The following is a 22,242-nucleotide window of genomic DNA, read 5'->3' as shown; positions in this document are numbered from 1 at the left end:
CCTTTAGAGCAAAAAAGTAACCTAATACAAAGAATAAAGCTCTAGTGGCAAAATACGTGCTTACAAAAAATTAAGAAAAAGCCCTCAGAAACCGTAGGTAAAATACCCAGGGTTTAGTGCGCGGTTATATTATTCTTATAACACACGCCACGGTTCTATCATTGGGCAAAAAACTTCATTTCGGATAAATTTACAATTTAATAGCCTCTAATACGGCTTGTGAAATATATCTTTTTATAAATGTGTTTTTTCACTTCTTTTCCTTTTTTCAATAATTGTTCAACAATCCAACGTTAACTGTTGCACTTAGCTTTTAAGCCGGACACTCTTCAATATCTGTTCAACGGGAACCTTTAGAGCAAAAAAGTAACCTAATACAAAGAATAAAGCTCTAGTGGCAAAATACGTGCTTACAAAAAATTAAGAAAAAGCCCTCAGAAACCGTGGGTAAAATACCCAGGGTTTAGTGCGCGGTTATATTATTCTTATAACACACGCCACGGTTCTATCATTGGGCAAAAAACTTCATTTCGGATAAATTTACAATTTAATAGCCTCTAATACGGCTTGTGAAATATATCTTTTTATAAATGTGTTTTTTCACTTCTTTTCCTTTTTTCAATAATTGGTTCAACAATCCAACGTTACTGTTGCACTTAGCTTTTAAGCCGGACACTCTTCAATATCTGTTCAACGGGAACCCGTTTCGCCCAAAACCTGGCTTCATCGGAACGGAGTGCTTTAATGTGCTGAAAACAAAATGAAATGAATGCAAAAAGTTGTTATCATAGAAAAGAATGTAACATTAGCACATTAAATCTTACCTCGCGATCAAACATACTTTAGTGAAAGCGTACAGCATTTCAAAAAATGGCGCCTCAGCGTTCTCGTACATTCAATTGTCTGAAATACTTGCGCATATGTTACGTGATGACGTCAGTAAAGATTGTACCAATCAATGGAACTGTTGTGCGTATACGTTACATGATGACGTCAGTAAAAGTTGTGCCAATCAATGGAACTGTTGAGTCCATTCGGCTCCAAAGTGTCAAAATCAAAGATCCATTTGGTTTCCCTTCTCAACAAGGTGAGTTTGCGGTTCCCTCCTCTGTGGTGAGCCTCCACATGGTCTATTGCAAAACATTGAGCTCTTCGAACTGTGTTGGTGGGAAATGCAATGTTCCAACAATCGGTTCTTTAACAACACATCTACGAATGTTAGATCTGTGTTCTAAAATTCTGACTCGTAGAGGTCTTGTTGTCATGCCTATATAGAATTTTTTGCAAGGACAGCACAAGATGTATACCACATGATCATATGAACAATTCGTGAAATATGATAATTTGTGAATTCTTTTCGTTTGGGATTAATAACTTGTTTGATCTGTTTGGTGATTTTGCATATTTGGCAATGTCCACATCTGTAATGTCCCTGTATTTTCCTTTCACTGATAGTAAGAGATCTTGCATCAGCTGGACTGATGATTTTGACACTTTGGAGCCGAATGGACTCAACAGTTCCATTGATTGGCACAACTTTTACTGACGTCATCATGTAACGTATACGCACAACAGTTCCATTGATTGGTACAATCTTTACTGACGTCATCACGTAACATATGCGCAAGTATTTCAGACAATTGAATGTACGAGAACGCTGAGGCGCCATTTTTTGAAATGCTGTACGCTTTCACTAAGTATGTTTGATCGCCGAGGTAAGATTTAATGTGCTAATGTTACATTCTTTTCTATGATAACAACTTTTTGCATTCATTTCATTTGTTTTCAGCACATTTAAAGCACTCCGTTCCGATGAAGCCAGGTTTGGGCGAACGGGTTCCCGTTGAACAGATATTGAAGAGTGTCCGGCTTAAAAGCTAAGTGCAACAGTAACGTTGGATTGTGAACAATTATTGAAAAAGGAAAAGAAGTGAAAAAACACATTTATAAAAAGATATATTTCACAAGCCGTATTAGAGGCTATTAAATTGTAAATTTATCCGAAATGAAGTTTTTTGCCCAATGATAGAACCGTGGCGGTGTTATAAGGATAATATAACCGCGCACTAAACCCTGGGTATTTACCCACGATTTCTGAGGGCTTTTTCTTCATTTTTTGTAAGCACGTATTTTGCCACTAGAGCTTTAGTCTTTGTAACCCCACTATCTTCCCTTTTCCTTTGAGAATACTGACAATTTAACCCTATTTTCTGTTCTTTCTTTTTTTTTTTTTTTTTTTTGTGGTATATATTTATGTTTAAATGTTTATTCGTACAATTAGAAACAAACAATACTGCCCTTGGAGAATTCTCCATACATCACTTAAATCTTCTCAGTCATATCAAATACAAAACAGTGCAAATACATTTTCCCTTTTTTTCCCCCCCTATTCCCCCCCCCCACATCTAAACCCCCCCCCTGTCCTCTTAAACAGCTCAACTCCCCCCACCCCCCCAAACCCCTCCACCTTGTCGCATTCAAGAATTCAAAATCCTACTACGCGCCACTGCAGTCAGCGAGTCCCAGAATGGTGACCAGACTTGGCAAAGTCTATCTCCTGATGGTGAGTCCAAATCTTCTACACCCCTGCGCTCTAATGCGCAGAGGTGTATCATGTTAGATCTCCACTGTTGGCAGTGTAGGCGGATCCCCAGTTATCCATTGTGAAGGATCGACTTCTTGCCGATCAAGGACTGATTTTTTCATGAAACATTTAAGGCCCCGAGGAGCCATGGTGACACTCTAAACACCTCAAACAATTGCGCTGGCATTGGTCTCCAAACTACCCCCCACATCACAGACACATGCTGAGTAACCTGACGCCAAAACCTCAGGATCCCCGGACATTTCCAGAACATATGTCCTAGGTCTGCTGGGGACTGCGCGCACTTCTTACATCTGTCCTCTATCCCCATCGCCGCCCTGTGTGCTCTATGGGGTGAAATGTACATCCTTAATACAAATTTATAATGTGTTTCTTGCAACGTCACATTCTCCGTCAGTCGTTTGGAGTCCAAAAGACAGACTTTTACCTTTTCCATCTGGAGGTTCATCACTAGCTCCGTATTCCAGCAAGCGGTCAGTTTACCATAATCCACTTCTCCCAAACGCTCCCGCAGTGTGGCATGATAGTACCTGAGTGGAACCCTTAATTGTGCATCTAATCCCCATATGGTAACCAATTGCTCCCACGCCTGTGGTGTCAAAGAGGAAGCCGGTAGGGACCTCAGATAGTGACGCAACTGGAACATAGAAAAGAAATTTGGTCCCCTAACCCCGTACTCCAACTGCAGTTCTTCAGAAGACCTCAGATTGCCCTCCGGATTCATATAACTGATATAAATATTGTAAGTTTTCCTTCCCCCACCTAATAAATTCCTCTGAGGCTGATGCCCGGCATGAAGTCTCTATTGCCCCCTGGATTGGGAGCAACAGAGAGGACTCCGCAGACATACCATAGAACCTACAGACCCACCTCCAGGTTTTCTCAGTGGCATCACTATTGGTGCAAAGGCCGGCGGAGTCCGAAGATTCCCCGGTTTCGCATGTAACCAGGCGCTAAAGTGGTCTGGGCAAACAACTCGTCTCGGCTACCGTACATGAAAAATAAGATGATCCCCGGAACCAGTCCGTGAGATGACGCATGTTACTAGAAATCGAGAAAAGTCTGATACTCAGCAGACCCAACCCCCCCCCTGTTTTTGGCAAGAAGAGCTGGGTGGCCCGCAGACGTGATTTCTTACCCTGCCATATAAATTTTGCTACCAGTCGTGTTACCCACCGGTCATCCCTCTGCGACAGACACAGCGGCACCATTTGGAGCATATAGGTCCACTTTGGCACCAAAATCATATTGTATAATGTAATTCTCCCCATGAGGGACAACGGAAGCGCGTGCCAGCTCTGAAGTGTGTGTTGTGTACTGCGCCGTAGCGGCTCTACATTCACCTTATACAAATCCGATAAATCCGCTGGGATTAGTACTCCCAAATACTTTAAGGGCCCCTTGGACCAGGTAAGGGGAAATTCTCCTACCCCTGTTTCTTTCTTTTAACCAGTTCTTAATCCACAATAGGACATTACCTCCGTCCTATCCCGTGACTTTCTAATTTCCTTAGGAGCTTTCATGAGGTACTTTGCAAATATGTTTTGAAAATCCAGATACACAATATCGACTGTCTCACCTTTATCCACATGTTTATTCACTCTTCAAAGAATGTAGTAGATTGGTGAAACAAGATTTCCCTTCACTAAATTCATGTTGGTTTTGTCTCATTATCCATGCTTATGATATGCTATGTGAGGGGGGTATACAGATATACTGCCCGTCATCCTTAAGGATAGTCCTTCGGATAGCCTGAGCCACCTTAAATCCATTAGTCCCACTCAGGGCGAAGTGAGATGGGAGAGGTGGACTTGAAGGTACAGGAAAAAGGAAGTATAAAAGGTAGGGCCAGACTGGGTTAAGGAGGCCCAGAGAAGGAAGGGTTGATGCCCCACCATATGCCTCTACAATTTATGTCTCACAACTGTGACTTGGCTAAGGTAAGCCATTTTTGATGAGACTTGTAAGCCTTGCCCTGAGGTCTGGCTACAACCAGACCTGGAACTCAGAGAAAGAAGAGTTAACAGGCTGTGTCTGGGTCCTTTTCAGCCAGTGATAGATTCTGGGAATCTAAGAAAGCCGCAGATTCTCCCTGTGCGACCTAATTTCCAGGTCGTCAACCTTAGCAATCTGCTCTGCAAGATGTTGCTGCAAGGAGCATATCTGTACATCGCGCTGCTGGGCTCCATCCTCCAGATCTGAGACCCAACACTCAAGCTCCTCGGGAGACTTCTGATATCAACTGGTGCATGCCAGTTAACTGGTCCGACAGCTGGACAAATTTCAGATCCAAGGTCTTAACCACTGCCTCCATAAGATCTGCGAGAGCCATATCCGCCAGAGAGGTCTGCGGTAGCAACAGCACTGCAGCCATCATCTCCCTGTGCCTTACCCCCTCCCCCATCACGCTCCTTTCGCAATGATTTCATTCACATCGAGGTAGTGGATTTCTTTACAAACTTGTTCATAGAATGCGCTCGGTCTCCCACACAAGTTGTAAGCCAGAAAGCTAGGCAGGAAGCGGTTAAAACCGTTGGCTTAAATTGGAGCCCCGAGCAGCTGTAGACACACACTCCCTCTGCTGATCACCGCATCATGTGACCTCTCAGCTCAGATGTCTTTTGAATATGAAAGGTTCTGTACCTGGGGCCTGGCTGAGGGAGAGCTGCTGCGTTGCCCTTTGAGCCATGGTTGGTAGGCCCCAAACCCCAGCCCCAATTCAGTTTAAGGGTAGGGTGGGGTGGGCAGGGAGAAAAGAGGAATCCACGGACTCCAACAACCAGAACTGTTACCTGACTCCCCCTCCCCCCAGCAGGGTCCATATGAGGCTCCTGGCACAAGCACCTAATGGACTAGGGCTGCAGCCATGGGTCACTCACAGTTGAACTCCCGACGAGGAAGGGGGGGAGGAGGACAAAGGTTACCTGTCCCTGCTGACAGAGGCTCCATGAAATCCTCACCAGCAAGCCATACCAAGCTAAAGTGTATGGAAAGAGGCTAGGAAAAACATTAGTGGACTGATCCTGGGAGCCAACACTGGTCATGAGACTCAATCAGAAGGCGGCAGATTGTGCCCTTGGTCAGGCCTGCCTTGAAATTCCTGTTGCACCTGAAAGGCAGATATACACTGCACCACTCCTTATATAGTGATGACATCATTGAACTGTCAGTGTTATTTGCCTCCATTTTCTGGTTGGAGGGGCAGGGAGTCATAAACAACTTGTTTGAACTGATCTATCAGGATGACCTGGATTGGTCACTAAGAGACACAATGCTGGCTCAGAAGACCTTGGTCCGACTCAGCATGGCTTTCCGTATGTCTTTGAAAGGGAGTTAAACAAATTAAAGGTCAAGGGATTAGCAGCTGTGCTTCAAAGGAAAGATGCAAAAACTTTATGCATCTGTTATTTGCTACTTAAGAGGGCAAAGCCGACAAAACAGCCAAACAAGAAAGGGACTTAAGAATCTTAATTCTGGGAGACCTAAAAACTGCCAGAGTAATAAAGCAGCAGGAAAATCTAATAATATACTTGATGCATAAAGTGGTAATAATCCTTTTATAGTTCACTAAGGAGACCCTAACTGGAAAACTGTATTCCGGAAGCAGCAGTATCTGCATAAGAGACTTTGAAAACAAATACACAAAGAAGTTTAAATAATAGAAAATGTACTTAGTATAAAGAAGGGTGGAGGGAATAGTTATCAGTTTCAATGAAGCATACATTGTGGCATTTTCCACCAACATCTAAGTTCAAGGACAAGAGATTGTGATGAGGAGGAAGTTTCTTGACTGAGTAGTGGATATTAGAAGTTCTAGTAACAAAATGAGAGAATTTAAGCACACTTGGACAGATATGGAGGATAATGGTTAAAAAAAAAAGGGGGGGGAAGCAATTGGGATGATGTATTTGGGTACTGGACTATAAAATCGATCTCTAAAAATGACATAAAAAAAAAAAAATTGCCTGCCACTCATGTTTCTTGAGAAAAGATGTTAAATCCGAGCCAGACACTTCCTGAGACAGCAGCCATAAAGGCTACACTTTTGGTCAAGCAATCAGGACAGTACTCTACATCGTTACTTTATGAAGAGATATGTTCTGTTTATGGGATCCCAACTTTCATTGTTTATTCTCCTTGTAAATGTACTGTTATTGCCTCAGTTAAGTATTATAAGAAGCTTCTCAACTGCTATTCCTTATTGATTCTAGGAAGATGTCTAGCCCCAGAAATATCAATGGTTAAATAACAGTAGATAGTACTGTATACACTTGAATATAAATCCAGCTGAATATAAACAGATAACATTTTTCCCCTAAAAACAAAAGGGAGGGGGAATGTTTAACTCAAGTATAAACTGATGGTTTAATATTCCTCTTTCCCCCTTCCCTGTGATGTCCTCATTCCTCCTGTTCACTTCCTCTCCTGTGGTGTCTTTCCTCTACCCGTCTCCAAACAGGAAGAGCTCTGACTCCCTCCACCTTTCCCTCCATACCTGATCCACCTGTAGTCCCCCCCCCCCCTCCCCCACACACCTTGGGCCTACTGTACAGCCATGGTGGCCTATTGGTGAGCTGGGATAGGAACAAACCCCAAATACACTCCTACCTATGCCATCTCCGTACCAAAAATGGCTGCCATGATTTCCGGCAGCAGTCTTGCAAAATTGCTGCTGAAGGTCCCAGGTGACTTATTTGGCTGAATTCCTTCATCATAATTGGGAATATAAGTTGCTCACAAAACAAATCATGATGATATTAAACATGAAACAGTAAAACGGAACGAAGATTTATAACATATAGCTGTAGCTCATACTCACTTCAGGTTGTCTAATAGCTTAGCTTGCGCTTAGTTAGACACAATTTCACCATAAGAACAAATGTAGTTGAATTAACTGTGGACAGATACTCTGTAAACAAATTTCTTCGTGGAGTTATTCGAACCAAGCACAGGTGGTCATTAGGTATATCCTGTAAGAAAAACAAAGAGCAACAATGTGATAACTGGTGTCAGATTGTTGATCTTCTAATCTTGTAGATCATTAGAGATAGAACTGTGTGTGCTTATGTTGACAAAAAGCTTTTGTAGAGTACTTAAATAAAAATATTTCAAAAAATGTGTTAATCTAGCATAGAGTGTTTTCTATTTTACAGGTAACAAAGAGGCAAGGTGATACACCCTATAAAACTTAATTTTCATCTTTATGTTTTTAACTTGGGCCTCCTCAAAGTGCTATCATCACCACCACAACAACAGCAGAGCCTTTGATGAATTGTTGCTATATAATATCAATATAGGGAAACCCTACTGTGGGTCACTATCCAAGAATGCCTTTGGTAAGACGTAAGGGCTTAATAAACCCCTAGTGTGTACCAATTTCACAAGATAATTATGAGCTGTATTTATTTTCTGTAGGGGTTGCGCCAAATATACTGTTGGTTAAATAATTTACTTGCAAGAAGTGTGATAAACTTTTAAATTGAGGTACAGTGGTGTGTTCTAGTGATTTTGTTTTTCTATCTAGAGGTGCCAGAAGACTTCTCACATGTCCAAGACCAAAGATAGACTCTTTCCCCTACTATCAAGGAAGGCCCTGGTTGTCAGATAACGGGCAACCTGCAGCTTGACCTAAAGACTTTCCTCTGACATGTCCCACCCACGTGGAAACAGAAATTGCATCAGAGGGGGCGGGGCCGGGATGCATCAGGCTCCAGCAAGCACATATGAAATATATGGCATCAACATCTACTGTAAACCAATATCAGTACATTTTTAAATTTTAAAGGAGTGGAGGAGTGGCCTAGTGGTTAGGGTGGTGGACTTTGGTCCTGGGGAACTGAGGAACTGAGTTCAACTCCCACTTCAGGTACAGGCAGCTCTCTTGTGACTCTGGGCAAGTCACTTAACCTCCATTGCCCCATGTACGCCGCATTGAAGCCTGTCATGAGTGGGGAAAGCGCGGGTACAAATGTAACAAAAAAAAATTGTTGTTGCCACAGGTGACTACTGAAGGGGGCAAATTTTAGGGGTAGACTGGGGTTTAGATGCGGGGACGATGCCAGGCCGGGCAGGGAGTGGAAGGAGAGATACTCGACCTGGGGGGCAGGCACAGGGAAAGAAGGGTACTCGATCTGTGCGCTCTTGCCACTGTGTCTGCCACTGGATCTCTTTTAGAGCCACTATCAGTTTTTATAGACAAATTCCTACGTCCTTTTGTTCAAAGATTCCATCTTATATTCGGGACTCTGCAGATATCAGTAACACCTTGACCACCACGGCATGTACTGAGGATATGCTTTTAGTTATATTGTATGTTGAAAGTCATAGGAACATAAGCGATGCCATACTGGGACAGACCCAAGGTCCATCAAGCCCATTATCCTGATTCCAACAGTAGCCAATCCAGGTCACAAGTTACCTGGCAAGATCCCAAAACAGTAAAACAGATATGCTGCTTATCCTAGAAATAAGCAGTGGATTTTCCAGTCCATCTTAATGATGGCTTATAGACTTTTCTTTTAGGAAATTATCCAAACCTTTTTTAAATCCCGATAAGCTAACTGCTTTTACCACATTCTCTGGCAATGAATTCCAGAGTTTAATTAGTCAATGAGTGAAGAAATATTTTCTCTGATTTGTTTTAAATTTACTACTTAGTAGCTTCTTTGCATGCCCCCTAGTCCTAGTATTTTTGGAAACAGTAAAAAGGCAATTCACGTCTACCCGTTCCACTCCAGTCAGTATTTTATAGACCTCTATCATATCTCCCCCTCAGCCATCTCTTCACCAAGCTGTACACCAATATACCTCAAAAGGAAGTCATTATTATTATTAGAGAGGCCATTACTAATAGGGATTTCTTTCTTAGAATCCCCACTGAATTTGTGTTGGAGCAAGCTACACTAGATCTTACAAAGAACTATTTTTCGTTCAATTGCAAGTTCTATCAACACATTAAGGGGGCGGCCATGGGGTCAACCATAGCACTGTCAATAGCTAATCTTTATATGGGCCACTTTGAGAAGGACTATCTCGGACCATGTTTTTAGGAATAATGTACTCCTTTGGAGAAGATACATTGATAATGTTTTTATGATTTGGAAGGGTGCATGTGAGATGAAAGTTTTATAACTGGTTAAACAATCTGGACATATATCTGAGATTCCAGATGAATTATTCAATTCAATTTAGGTCTTATATACCGCTAATATCCCGTTTAGAGGTCAGTGCAGTTTACAACATTAGTAAAACAACAGTTACAGTTTTATAAGTAGGACAATTGGTGAATACATTCTTATTGGAGAGATATAATGTTATAGACAATTATGACAAGTGTATTCCTTTCCTCGCCATCAATATTAGCATAAATGGTGTTTACTACAGACATCTACTGTAAACCGATATCAGTACATTTTTAAATTTTAGAAGTTGCCACAGCTCATCAATCAAGACAAACCTTCCTTAAAGCCAGTTTTTACATCTTAAAATACTCCGTCTCCAACACTTACAAGAAACATTCTCATAATATGAAATAAGGTCAGAGAGAAAGGCTATCCCACAGAGTGTATTAAGGTTATCAAAATGCCTCTGTGACAGAGCAGATTTATTGAAACCTGTGGACAAGAAGATTAACAAGATTGTTTACACACTTCCATTTGCACTTTTTAAATTGTATTGTTAAAATTCTCAGAAAACACTAGTATATAGTACAAAGTTTTAAACTATTCTGTGACAAAGATTTGATGATTCCATATAAAAAACGGGAAAGAAATTTAAAGGATTTACTTACTTGTGCCCTCTGCATTATCTTGTAATACAACAGACATGAGAAGACTACCATTGGGACACTTTCGCTGTGGGAACTGTTCTGTGTGTATGGTTAATATGAAAACTGACAAATTGTACCTTGAATGAGTAAAAGTTGTTCTGAAACAGTTCTCTAATTGCAAAACAGAAAATGTGGTGTGCTGCCTTGTGCCCTTGTGGCTTACCATATGTTGGAAAACCCAAAAGGAAATTCAGTATCAAAATTATGGAATATAAAAGTGCATTGGAGAGACAGATTAAAGAAATGCCATTGGTTGAACAGTCTGTAAAGACTAGTCAAAGTTTTGAGGATTTTAGATTTTGTGTTCTTGCAGTACTGAAGTCATGGAGAGGAGGGTCCTGTAGATGTACATCTTTTGAGACTGGAACAAAGATTCATTTTTCAATTAGGCACGTTATCTTCTGGAGGACTAAATACGAAACAGATTTCTCTGTCTTTTTGCATATTCACGGTAAAAATTGTATACCTCTGTTTTTGCACTATTTTTTCTAGGGAGCAAGGCCAATAAATTTTTTTAATCGCAATTAATGGCAAGACATAGCCAGCACTTCATGGGGGGAAGGGGGCACACATTTCCTTTCCCTCCCTACCCCACCCCCCTCCAAACACACACACTTTACATATCATACCAGATTCCGAAGCCCCGCCAGTTGAAGAAATCTACTACCAGTGCCCCCCCTCCCTTGTGCTGCCTCAGGAGCAAGGAAGTCAGCAGGATGCCACCAGCCTCTGATGTCAGCACTCCATGCGTGCTCAGTTCATGTGTGAACAGAGCATGCTTGCAGAGGGCAAGCATTGGTGGCTTCAGCTATCCCACCAGTCACTGAACAGGTACTGCAGCTTTGGAGGGGGCCTGAGCCCATTCTCCCTGTCTCATGTGCCCCCCTGTGCCTTTACCCATTCTCTCTCATGTGCTCCCCTGTGCCTTTACCCGTTCTCTCTCTCAAATTGCCTCCCTTCCCCTCCCACGGTTCTCTCTCAATGCTCTCCCATACCTGCCCACATGGTCAGTCAGGTATCTCTCCCTCTCCTCCCGGACTGCTGGCAGCTCTCTTTCCCCTCCCCTTCCGGTTTACTTTTTCTTTTTCAGTACCTCTCTCCTTTCCCTCCAGGTCCCTCCCCCTACCATGGGTCCAGTTAGGTTAGTTAGAACCTCTCCCTCCACCGCCATCCTCCTCCCAAGGATCCAGCCAGCACATCTCTCCTTTCTCTTCCATGGTTCAAGCCAGCACTTTTCTCCCTTCCCTCCTCCTCCTCCCCATGGGTGTCGCTTATATTTTCCTTCAGCCAACAGCAATTCAGAGTCGCAGGCCAGCTCTGTGGCCTTCCTCCTGCTGCATCCTGCCCTCTGTACTACAATTTCCTGTTTTGATGCTAAACACAACTGGCTTGCCAAACACTTTTTATGTATGTACTTGTTTGCATTCTTATGTCACAATGTATCTGTTGATTTGATTAAGCGATTATATTCAATTATTTAAGTTATTTATTAGGATTACCAAATATGCATTTTTAATTTATGTATTTTAATTTAGGTGTTTGTGTTTTATATATTTTTAGTATTGTATCGCCCCTGAAGCGGTCCTGCTGGGAAAAACACACCTGTGTCGGGCACCCTTTTACCCACATTTTACAATAAAGGTGATCGTTCATCCTCCATCGTGGACCATGTTGGAAACATAAGAAATGAGAATTCGAAAATACAAGAGAGGAAAACATAAGTATTATCTAGTCACAGAGATATGCATCACAACGGAATGTGGGAATTTTAAGTATTGAAAAGTGTTACACTAAATCTATCATGTGCTGAAAACAAAAAATGCATAGATATTATTAATACATACCACACTCTTTGGTACCAAAAGTTTTCCACATCTTGATGTCAAAAATGAAGACCATGGCTCCTAGCAAAAAGTCATTCCATTTATTAGATTCAAACATATACACAATTAAGTCACCCCTATAAAATGAAAGCAGTTATGACTTCACTTATCCAAGAAAAAACTATGCTACTTAGAGCTTTTGAGAGGTACTCCATAAGACTCAAGCTCCTGGAAACAGACATGCTTCTGACACTATTGGTCATGTAGTCACCAATTACGTTCAATGCACATGAATTAACCTCAGCTCCCTTGTTAATCATAGATATTTCTAAGTTTCAAGAGAACTGAAAGTGTCAAGTGCTTGAATTAATTTTTAAATTACTGGCTTTGTAAGTTTGAAGTGGGAACAGAAAAATGAGATGTGAATGGCTAGGACAGTCACAAAGATTAAAGCTTTAATAAGAGTGTTGCTGTACACTAGGGTCTAAATTGTACTATTAATACAACCATTTTATGTTTCAACAATTTTTTTTTATTGAGGACCAATCCAACAAGGCATACATCCAACACTTAGAAAAGGCAGAACAATGATCATATACATATTCAAGAACCTCTACACTTTGCAGCATGTCATCAAATTTAATACAAAATCAACTCCCTTTAAACATCCCCAAAACACCTCCCCCCTCATAATAAACTGGTCCAAGCTTTGACTGGGATCTTGGACTCTGATAGACCCGAGCCACCCCCAACTTGTAAAGCAATTCAAAACCTGACTACGAGACTTGTGGGAAATGGTATACAATAAGACTCCCAAATGAGCAGGAAAGATTTTTGTCTCTTTGGATGACCTGTAGCTCCATATGATTCCCATATCATCAACTCATGTAGTTTGTTCCTCCAGTACCAGAAACTAGGTGCTTGTTCTCCCAGCCAATGATTGGGGATGCATTTATTCCCCAATATGTATGCCTTCCGCAAGAATAGGATTTCTCCCTTCCCTCTGGCTCCCATGGAGGCTGTATTAGAAAGTACTAACCCTCAAAGAAAAACCTAACAGGATGCTCAAGCACCGACTGGAGATACCTGACAACGCCTGTCCAGAAAGATTTAACCTGCAAACACTGCCAAAACCCATGTAACAAAGAGGAACTGCTGGACTGACACTTTGGACTGAGGGGTAGACACACATCCCGCATGGAACACCCTTTGTCCTGAGAAATATGCTCTGTGCACGCCCTGGAATTGGCATTCCCGTAGTTCTGCACTATGGACCCACCAGACTTCCCCATAGTACTCCCGCAGAGATGATATGACAAGGGGATGCCTCAACTCCTTAGCCCATGCCTCCAACACCACCACATAAAATTTACCTGGTAAATATGCACCAAGTCTATTATGAAACCATGAAACTGACATCTGACCCCAGGCATCCCCTTCCAAGAACTCCCAAACCCTAATTCCCATTGATAAGCCAAGATTCAATGGAGCCAAGGAATGCACATAATGAGATAACTGTAGATAGGCAAAATAATCTGACTCCCCACAAGAAAAACGTTGTCTAAAATCGGCACACTCCAAAAGAGAACTATCTGGCCGCAGCAGATGTTCTACCAAAAAAATGCCCTGTGATTCCCAACAATGAGAAACTGCCGAGTCCAGCCCTGGATGAAACTCAGCATTAACCACTACTGGTAGGAGAGCCGTACACCGGGGATTCTAACCCAAACTGAGCAGAAGCTCCTTCCATGTTACCCAGAGGGGTCTCAACAACAGACCAGACTTAACTGTCCCAGAGAGACCTGACCACGCTGCATGAAGGAGGTAGTGTCAGTGCCAAGGATGAAAATAATCCCACTCAAGGGCTACACCCATAAACAAGGAGGAGCCCAGGACCCAATCTCTGATATACTTCATAAAGCATGCCTCATTATACTGCCTGAGGTCTGGTAATTCCAAACCACCCTGATGCCAGCTACCCAAAAGAAAGGACCACCGTAATTTGGTCTTCCACCCATTCCACAAAAAATTCCCCAAAGTCTTTTTCAAAGAAGCGATATCTTGTCGTAACAGGTGAAGAGGAAGGGCTTGAAGTGCAAATAGCCAACGTGGAAACAGTACCATGCGAAATAAGCAAATTCTGCCCATTAAAGACAGTGATAAACCGCGCCAGACCTCCAACTGCAAGTTGGGTCTCTCACAGTAATTTGTCAACATTTAGGTGATACAGAGCAGTTGTATCCATGGTTAACAGAATGCCCAGATAATGAAAACAGCCCTTTGCCCATAGTATTGGGAAGGAAGCAGACCAGATGGCGTGTAAAGAAGCCGGACTCCGTAATGCTTCCGATTTATCATAGTTCAAGTGGCACCCCTAGGAATCGCCATACTCTCTAAACTTTTCCAGCAGGGAGGGAAGAGATGTCTGCGGAGCAGTCCAATACACCAGCAGCAATTTTAAACTCATGATGTCTAGCTGTAAATCCTGCAATATCGGTATTGGTCAAGATCTCTTGGATCAGGGGATCTAGTGTTAATACAAACAAAAGAGAAGACAGAGGGCACCCCTGCTTAGTTCCCCTTTGTATCTCAAAAAATTCTGAACACTTCCATTTGCTAAAATCTGGGCCCTGGGATTGCTGTACAACGTCTCCACTGCTTTAAAGAAGAAATCACTCAACTCATACACTCTGATAGTTGCATGAAAGAACCCCCACAACACTCTGTCAAAAGCTTTTTCCACATCAAAACTAATGAGCAGTGTGGGGTATCCTCCATGTTAGCGGATTCTAAAGACGCCAAAATCTCTCTAGAGATGGTCCTCCCTCTCACAAACCCTACCTGTGGCTCAGTGATTAAGGAAGGTAACACCCAAGTCAGCCAATTTGAAAGAATTTTAGCCAACAATTTTGTCTCGTAATTTAACAGGGAAATAAGTCAATAAGTTTCCGGTTGCTCCGGATCCTTCCCAGGTTTCAACAAAAACATGATCCTAGCCAAATTAAGCTCCGCTGGCATAAAACCCACTCTATACACGCATTAAAAATGGTTGTTAAAAATATTTCATCTTTGAGCAGCTTTCCCCGGAACCCATTCGGGCCCGATGGCGTACCCAACAGGATCTGCCGAATGGCATAATCTACCTCCTCAAGAATGATTAAAGCATTAAGCATCTTAGCCTCAGCTACGGACGCCCTCGGCAGATTAAGACTGGCCAGGTATACATTCCCGCCACAGGAGCTTCCGCAGGTTCAGAATATAAGGAAGAATAAAATTCATGCAACGTCGACAAGATCTCAGCATCAGAGTGCCTATGATTCCCCCCAGAGTCCCGCAGGGTAAGGATGTGGCTAGGTCCAGCACTTTTTTTTTTTATAAGCCTTTACCACTTTTATTAGCAAACTGAAAAAATTTATATTTATAGTAACCTGCCGATTTACTAGCATATTGATGTACCAGGGTGTTTAGGGCCTGTTGAGCCTCTAACAAATTGTGCCTCCACAAAGTTGTTGTCTCTCCAAATGTAAAATCTCGCGGTAGCAAGCCTTTTTCTCATGGATCGAATAGGCAATCCTCACCTCTCAATACCGCTTTGGCAGCCTCCCAAAAAAGGATGGGAGTCTCCCTATGAGCCTGATTGGTTTCCGCATACATTTTCCATTTGGAGAGTAAAAAAGGGCAAAAAGTCTGCATCTTTATAAAATCCAATCGGAAATCTCCAGTGATGGAGATCCCCAGCATCATCTCCAAAACACACCATCTCCACCCAGGCATGGTCTGATATAACAAATCGGCCCTATAGTAGCATCCGTCACATATGGGAAAAGCTCTCTGAAAAGCAACAGGCAGTCGATTCTAGACATGTGGAGTGTGCACGTAAGACATGAGTGAAATCCCTGTCAGTCAGATGGAGAGTGCACCACCCATCCACCAAGTCCAGTGATTCACATAAAAAGGGAGACCCACCCTGTTGCGTTCATGTCAAATCACATCTCTTAGGATGCGACCTATCCAGAGCTGGGTCCATCACATCATTAAAGTCCCCACCAACCAGTATAGGCACCTGATCAAAGGTGGGTAAATGGGTCAGCAATGAATAATAAAATTTCTTATCCCGGGTATTTGGGACATATATATATTACATAACAACATTCTCTGCCTATTCAGGGTAGCCAAAACCAGCACAAAACTGCCCATTTCATCAGTGATAATTTTATGGTGTGCACCTGAACATCCTTCCTAATTAAAATGATCACCCCTGCCTTTTTCCCAACAGCATTAGGAAGTGCCCACTCACCATCTGTGTAGCTTGGAACATTCTATGGTATCCAGGTGCATTTCCTGCAGAAATGCAATACATGCATACCTTTTGTTAAGAGTATGAAGTATCTTCTGCCTTTTAATAGGGGAATGTATACCTCCCACATTCAATGTTATATTAAGCCGTGCCACTTTTGTCCAACAGGTCAAGGAGAATAACTCAGCAAAGAACCAGGGGGATGTCCCAGCCTCCGCCCTCCCCCCAGCCAAAATATAGTGGTCACTACACATTCCTTGTGGTAGATGATCAAGACAACCAACCCCACATGAAGCAACTACAAGCCCCTCCCTAACCTCCTCCTTACATCCCCCTCATTCTGACTCATCGTCCCACCCATCCTGCCCCACCCTCCACTACACATACTCCCACCTAAAGGAGCAGGTCACTTTGAAAGATGTACCCAGATTCCCACCGCCCTCATCAATACATACCTTAAAAAGGGAACACAAGGAATATAACAGAAAAGGAATATAACAGAAAAAGTAGTGAATCTCACTGATGTGTTGTATCTCCGAGGAAAAGCAGCCAACACTAATAATAATTTTAAAAAATGGAAATAAAATATCTTAAATAATGTTACGTCTGTGCTCCCCTCGCCCTCTGATGGCCAGAACCGGTGGCTGCTATGGACTATCACCCGTTCCAGACTTTAGCCCAGTCCAGATCTTCCAGGCTGCCAGACTTGTCTGTTTTGTTTGACCCTGCACTGCACCCATAGCTGCCTGATGATTGCTGCAGCTGAAGCTCAGCTGCTGCTGGGCTTATTAGCCATTTGGAATCTCTCTGCCTTGAGTCTAAGGCCCTGGTATGTTGGGGTGCTGGTGCACTTGTGCTGTTTCCAGTTTCTAGTTTATTCCTGCCTTGATTCTTGTCTGTTCTTGCTAGTCTGTGGATAGTTAGATTAGATTGTTGTTTGTTTGCTTGTCTCTGAGCTGTAGTTCTGTGTTAGTCCTTGTCTGTTTGTATCTTTCTGGCTGCTCTGCATAGGACTGCATAAATAACACTGGATATCTGAGCATAATTCTGGTTGCAGCAGTCAGCATTTAAAAAAATAAACACAACTCCGACCGCCGCCAGGTGAATATTACCTCCATAGATATTAATATGGATGTTCATAAATGTATAAAATGTGTATTTTAGCTAGTCTGCAGTTTTATGTAGATATGCAAGACTGTTTTCACTCTGCTTGGTCCATTCCCAATCACCTCATACGGAAACCTTTTAGTTTTTTTTCTTCGAATTCCAGCAGACCAGGCCAGAATGAATGGGTTATGCCTATCATCAAATGAAGAATGAGAACAATGATGACTTGTGAAGTCCTGCTCTATATAGGTTACCATACAAATCCAGCCACCTCAACATTTCCTATAACAAAGCTTATGTATCCTACATTTCCGTGGAAGGAAAAAAGAACCGAAAGGAATCCCACATAGAATGTAGTCAACAGATGATAGTGGGAAGTTGGAGGAGGCTTGAGAGAAACCAGGGACACAAGATGTTCCACAATGATTTAAAAAATAGTAAAAGTCCAATATGCCACCGTGTTTCAGCATTAAGTGCCTGCCTCAGGGGTCATAAAATGTTGTGTCGAAGACACTGTTTGAATGCAGAACTGAAGAACTCACTTTGAATGAGACTGGTTTTAAGGAAGACCTTTATAATTGCAAGGCGCTTGTGGAAAAATGCAATGTAAACACTGTATAGAAAAACAGTTTACACTGCATGTTGCCACAGGTGCCTTGCAATTATAAAGGCCTTAAGACCAGTCTCATTCACAAAAGTGAGTTCTTTAGTTCTGCAATCAAAGTGTCTTCAACACAAAACTTTATGACCCCAGAGGCAGGCACTTGGTGCCGAAACAGGATGCTGTGTAGGCCTTTGCGTATTTTTGCATGTATCAGCAATAAAGTGTGTGTGTGTGTGTGTGGGGGGGGGGTTATCACTGTCGAACATCTTGCGTCCCTGGTCTCTCTCAAGCCTCCTCCAACTTCCCACTATCATCTGTTTCCTACATTTTCCTACCAGCTACACTGCCCACTACCCTGCAGGACAGGATGGTAGAAACTGATCCTCTAACATCCCCTGGATGCACAAGTAAACGTCAACATATGTGCGTGATGAAGTAGTTCATTTCCTTCTCAAACACAAGCAGACTTCAAGATGGGCCCCTAGGATTGGTATGTTATCCGGTAGGAATATTTTTCCTTTCTAATCATCTACTAGAGGAGTCCAGAATGAATTGGATGTAACAAGGCAGCCCGCTAACTTGAGCAGAATCTGAGCACACTCACTTGAAGCACTCCTGTTCAAAGACAGCATCCTCTCTAGTGAAAGCACCTAACCTGCAGTGCTTGGAAAATATGTAATGATGACCACCAACAGATCTCCAACTGAAACAACATGTGAACTCCTCCCACAATGTTATGCTCTGGGAAAATGGGCTTTAAACCCCTCTGGAGATACATGCCATTTAAGTACAGTGGCTTAAGCAAGCAGTAGTCCTGGCTTATGCCGACCTTAGTGGCTTCTTTTCTAGGCCCAGCAACCACCACAAAGGGCTTGCCCGACTTGTGAAAATCAATAGACCCCACATGATCATGCACTACTGCAGTGAGAGCTCAAGTACTATCCACAAGCCTCCTTGCAGAAGGAGGGTAAAGGAGCGAACCAGATACTCTAACTTCCATGAAGTGAAGGAAAGGCTCCCTATGCTTGAATTTCCAAAATCCAGAGGTGCAGCTACCAATGAGTGAGCCTGTCAAAATGCCCAGGGCTGCCTGCAGTAGTGATCCCTCTTCCCCTCCCTTTCTTAGCCACCTGACCCACACCCCCCAATTCCTCCCATCCCCGTGCAGTCTGATATCTCTCTTACCCCTTCCCCCAGGCCTCAAAGCACATTTGGGTCGACAGCACAGACAGCTACTGAAACAGGCTGCCTCCTGCCTCTATGATATAACTTCCTGTGGGCAGAATGCAGGACAGGAAAGGCCCAGGTAGGCCAGGCAGAGGCAGTGTTTCAATCACTGTCGACGACAACCTAAGCACGCTTTGAGGACCGGGGGAGGGACAGCAGAGAGATGCTAGGGAGCAGGATAGAGAGATACCAGGCCCCTGGAGGAGAGAATAAGAGGACACACAGAAAAAGAAAAAAAGAAAAAAAAAAAGAGAGAGGCCAGGTGGGGGTGTAGGAGGAAGGGAAGAGAGAAGGGAGAAGCTGGACATGGGGAGGGACAGGTACATAGACAGGAAATGCAGACCATGGAAGGAGCATAAAGAAAAGGACATAAAGGAGACATGCTGACTATAGAGGGAGAATATGGACACCAAGAGCACAGTTGCTGAATATGGAGGGAGGATAGGGACAGGGACAGTGTTCTATCCCAGTTACAGCAGGTACAGCTATCTTCTTACTTCATATCCCACAAGAAGTGCTGAAGGCGCTATTACCTTGCATGGCATCCATCCAGCGTGAGATGGCAAAATGCTGAAGATCTGCTGCTCTCCTCCAGTTGCCACAGCTAAGAAGTGCTTTGTGGGATGTGTATTTGAAAAAGCTGACAGCTCGAAGACATGGCAGAGTAACAGCTTTTGACAGAATTTGGGAGCCTTTTCTAGCATGGTACCAGAGCACTAAGCCTTAGCTTCATCATGATGACGACTTATCATGGTGTTCTTTTGATGTGTCTCCACTAATCCAAGATGGACTGATGTTAAAGTTGTATTTCTCTTCTTATGTTATCTGGGATGTTCCAGAGGGGGGGGGGGGGGGGGGGGGGGGGTGCGGGGAGGACCAGATATATCACTGTGTGGGGGGGGGGGGGGGGCGTTATTTTATGCAGTAAGTTGCAGTACCCTATGTTTAGTTCTGATATTTCTTTGATATAGAAAATAACTAAATAATAAAGTTTTAAAAATTGACAGGAGATTTTCAAGGTCAACATCACACCTTGAAATATCTTTCTTTCCACTGCATTTAATATTCTGGGGTCTTCGCCTGGTGGGATGTTAGTCAAGGATTTTCAGGTACTGGTTCTTTCTAAAGCTGCTTGAACCACTACACACAAGGGAGCTAGACACGCTCATGAACTGGTGCTTAATGTACCTTGTATTTGAAGTTTTCCTTTTCTTGGATTCTACCTAAACAGAGTTCTGTCTGCCTGCCCCAAAGTATTTAAAAATCCTTAATAAAGCACATCTTCTGAACAGAAACAAGACAATGTTCAACAAATCCAAACAAATCAAAATGGAAAAATGACAGAATGATGTGAACTCACTCCCTGTATGTTTTCTAAAAGAAAATCAGTGCAAAATTTAATTGAACATATTTCAATTTATTTAATTCACATTATCTCTTTCCAGTCCCGTCTGAATTCAGATGACCACTGGCTCTGCACTACCCACCTAGTGCTCAACCTTTCTAAGTCCACAGAACATCTGGATTACAGATCAGGCCAACTATCCTCACATTTCTCTTACACTCCAGGGTTCTCCACCAACCCCTGCAGAATCCACAAAATTAGAGGTGTAATTCTTGACGAGTCTCTCTTTTGGTCCCTAACTCTCCTCTGTTGTCAAGTCATGTTTCTTTTCCTTACGGACTTCCTTCTTTTCCTTCATCCCCATCTTGATAAGTCTTGTGCCGCACTTCTTTATGACCTTCTATCATCAAAATTGGACTACTGTAACATCTATTCCAGCCTCCCTTCTTAAGGAGCTTCATTCAGCTCAGAATACAACTATACATCTCCTTTGCCACACTCAATGCTACAATCATATCACTCTTCTTCTTAAGCAACAATACTGGCTCCTGATCCCTTACAGGATCCAACACAAAATTCTAACATTCAACACACAAACCTCTCCATTCTGGAATCCCATCCTATCTTTCTTCTCTTATTGTCCCCCATCGGCCTGCCTGCAACTTACCTTCCTCTTTTGGAAATCAATTGTCAGTCCCCTCTGTCCATTGCTTACAATTAGAATCTAGCAGGCACTTTGCATTTTTCTTTAATGCTCTCTCTGAATTCTGCCAGCAGAACTTAGAGCAGAGGCTTCCTACCTCATTTTAGGACATTCCTGAAAGCTTATCTTTTTTTTATTTTAGCGTTTTATGTGATACATAGATGCAGCTGGGGATGGCCGGGCAGAGGCACAACTCCTATCCATCTATCTCAACACTGTAGTTCCTTTCTTCCCTCATAAATAATGATTTCATTGCTTTGTAAACCACTTTGATTCTTGTCCTGAAAGGTGGCATATCAAGTACCAAATAAACAAGCATTTCAATTTATTCACTACTCCTGCTGTTTTACTTCAGAACATATTACACACATGAACTACTTACCATGTGCAGAAGCTGGATATCACAGGCTATTTGCCCAAGTACACCCAATGCTTTATAGTTCTTCATGTCTCCAGGTTTTGCAATGAGTTTCTGAGAAAAAATAAAAATATTGCTAAAATCTTCTAACAATTTTGCAATAAAGCTTTTATTTTCCAAATGCCAAAATAACAATTCAATATTCTCTCTTCATTTTCCTTCTTCTTTCCTCTCCACTACACCTATTATACTGAATGAAAATAATTTCTTTATGGGAAACTTTAAATCTTAAAGTTTGAAACTTATATAACCCTAGTAAACAGGGATTACTCCTGAAAGCGGTAG

At 42.5% G+C, this 22,242-nt stretch overlaps 1 protein-coding gene across 1 annotated transcript in view; it reads right to left on the bottom strand.

The window, feature by feature from the left end:
• Positions 1 to 22,242, bottom strand: part of TFB2M (transcription factor B2, mitochondrial) — a 61,995-nt gene that overhangs the window by 3,641 nt on the left and 36,112 nt on the right. Inside the window, 4 exon segments of the mRNA XM_030196457.1 lie at positions 7,425 to 7,446; positions 7,449 to 7,575; positions 12,278 to 12,337; positions 21,922 to 22,011. Coding sequence (XP_030052317.1) covers positions 7,425 to 7,446; positions 7,449 to 7,575; positions 12,278 to 12,337; positions 21,922 to 22,011 — 299 coding nt within the window.

This window comes from Microcaecilia unicolor, chromosome 3 (assembly GCF_901765095.1).
Source record: "Microcaecilia unicolor chromosome 3, aMicUni1.1, whole genome shotgun sequence".
Taxonomy (NCBI): Eukaryota; Metazoa; Chordata; class Amphibia; order Gymnophiona; family Siphonopidae; genus Microcaecilia; species Microcaecilia unicolor.
Note: the sequence above shows the minus strand (reverse complement) of the source record. Positions and strands in the feature narration are given on the sequence as shown.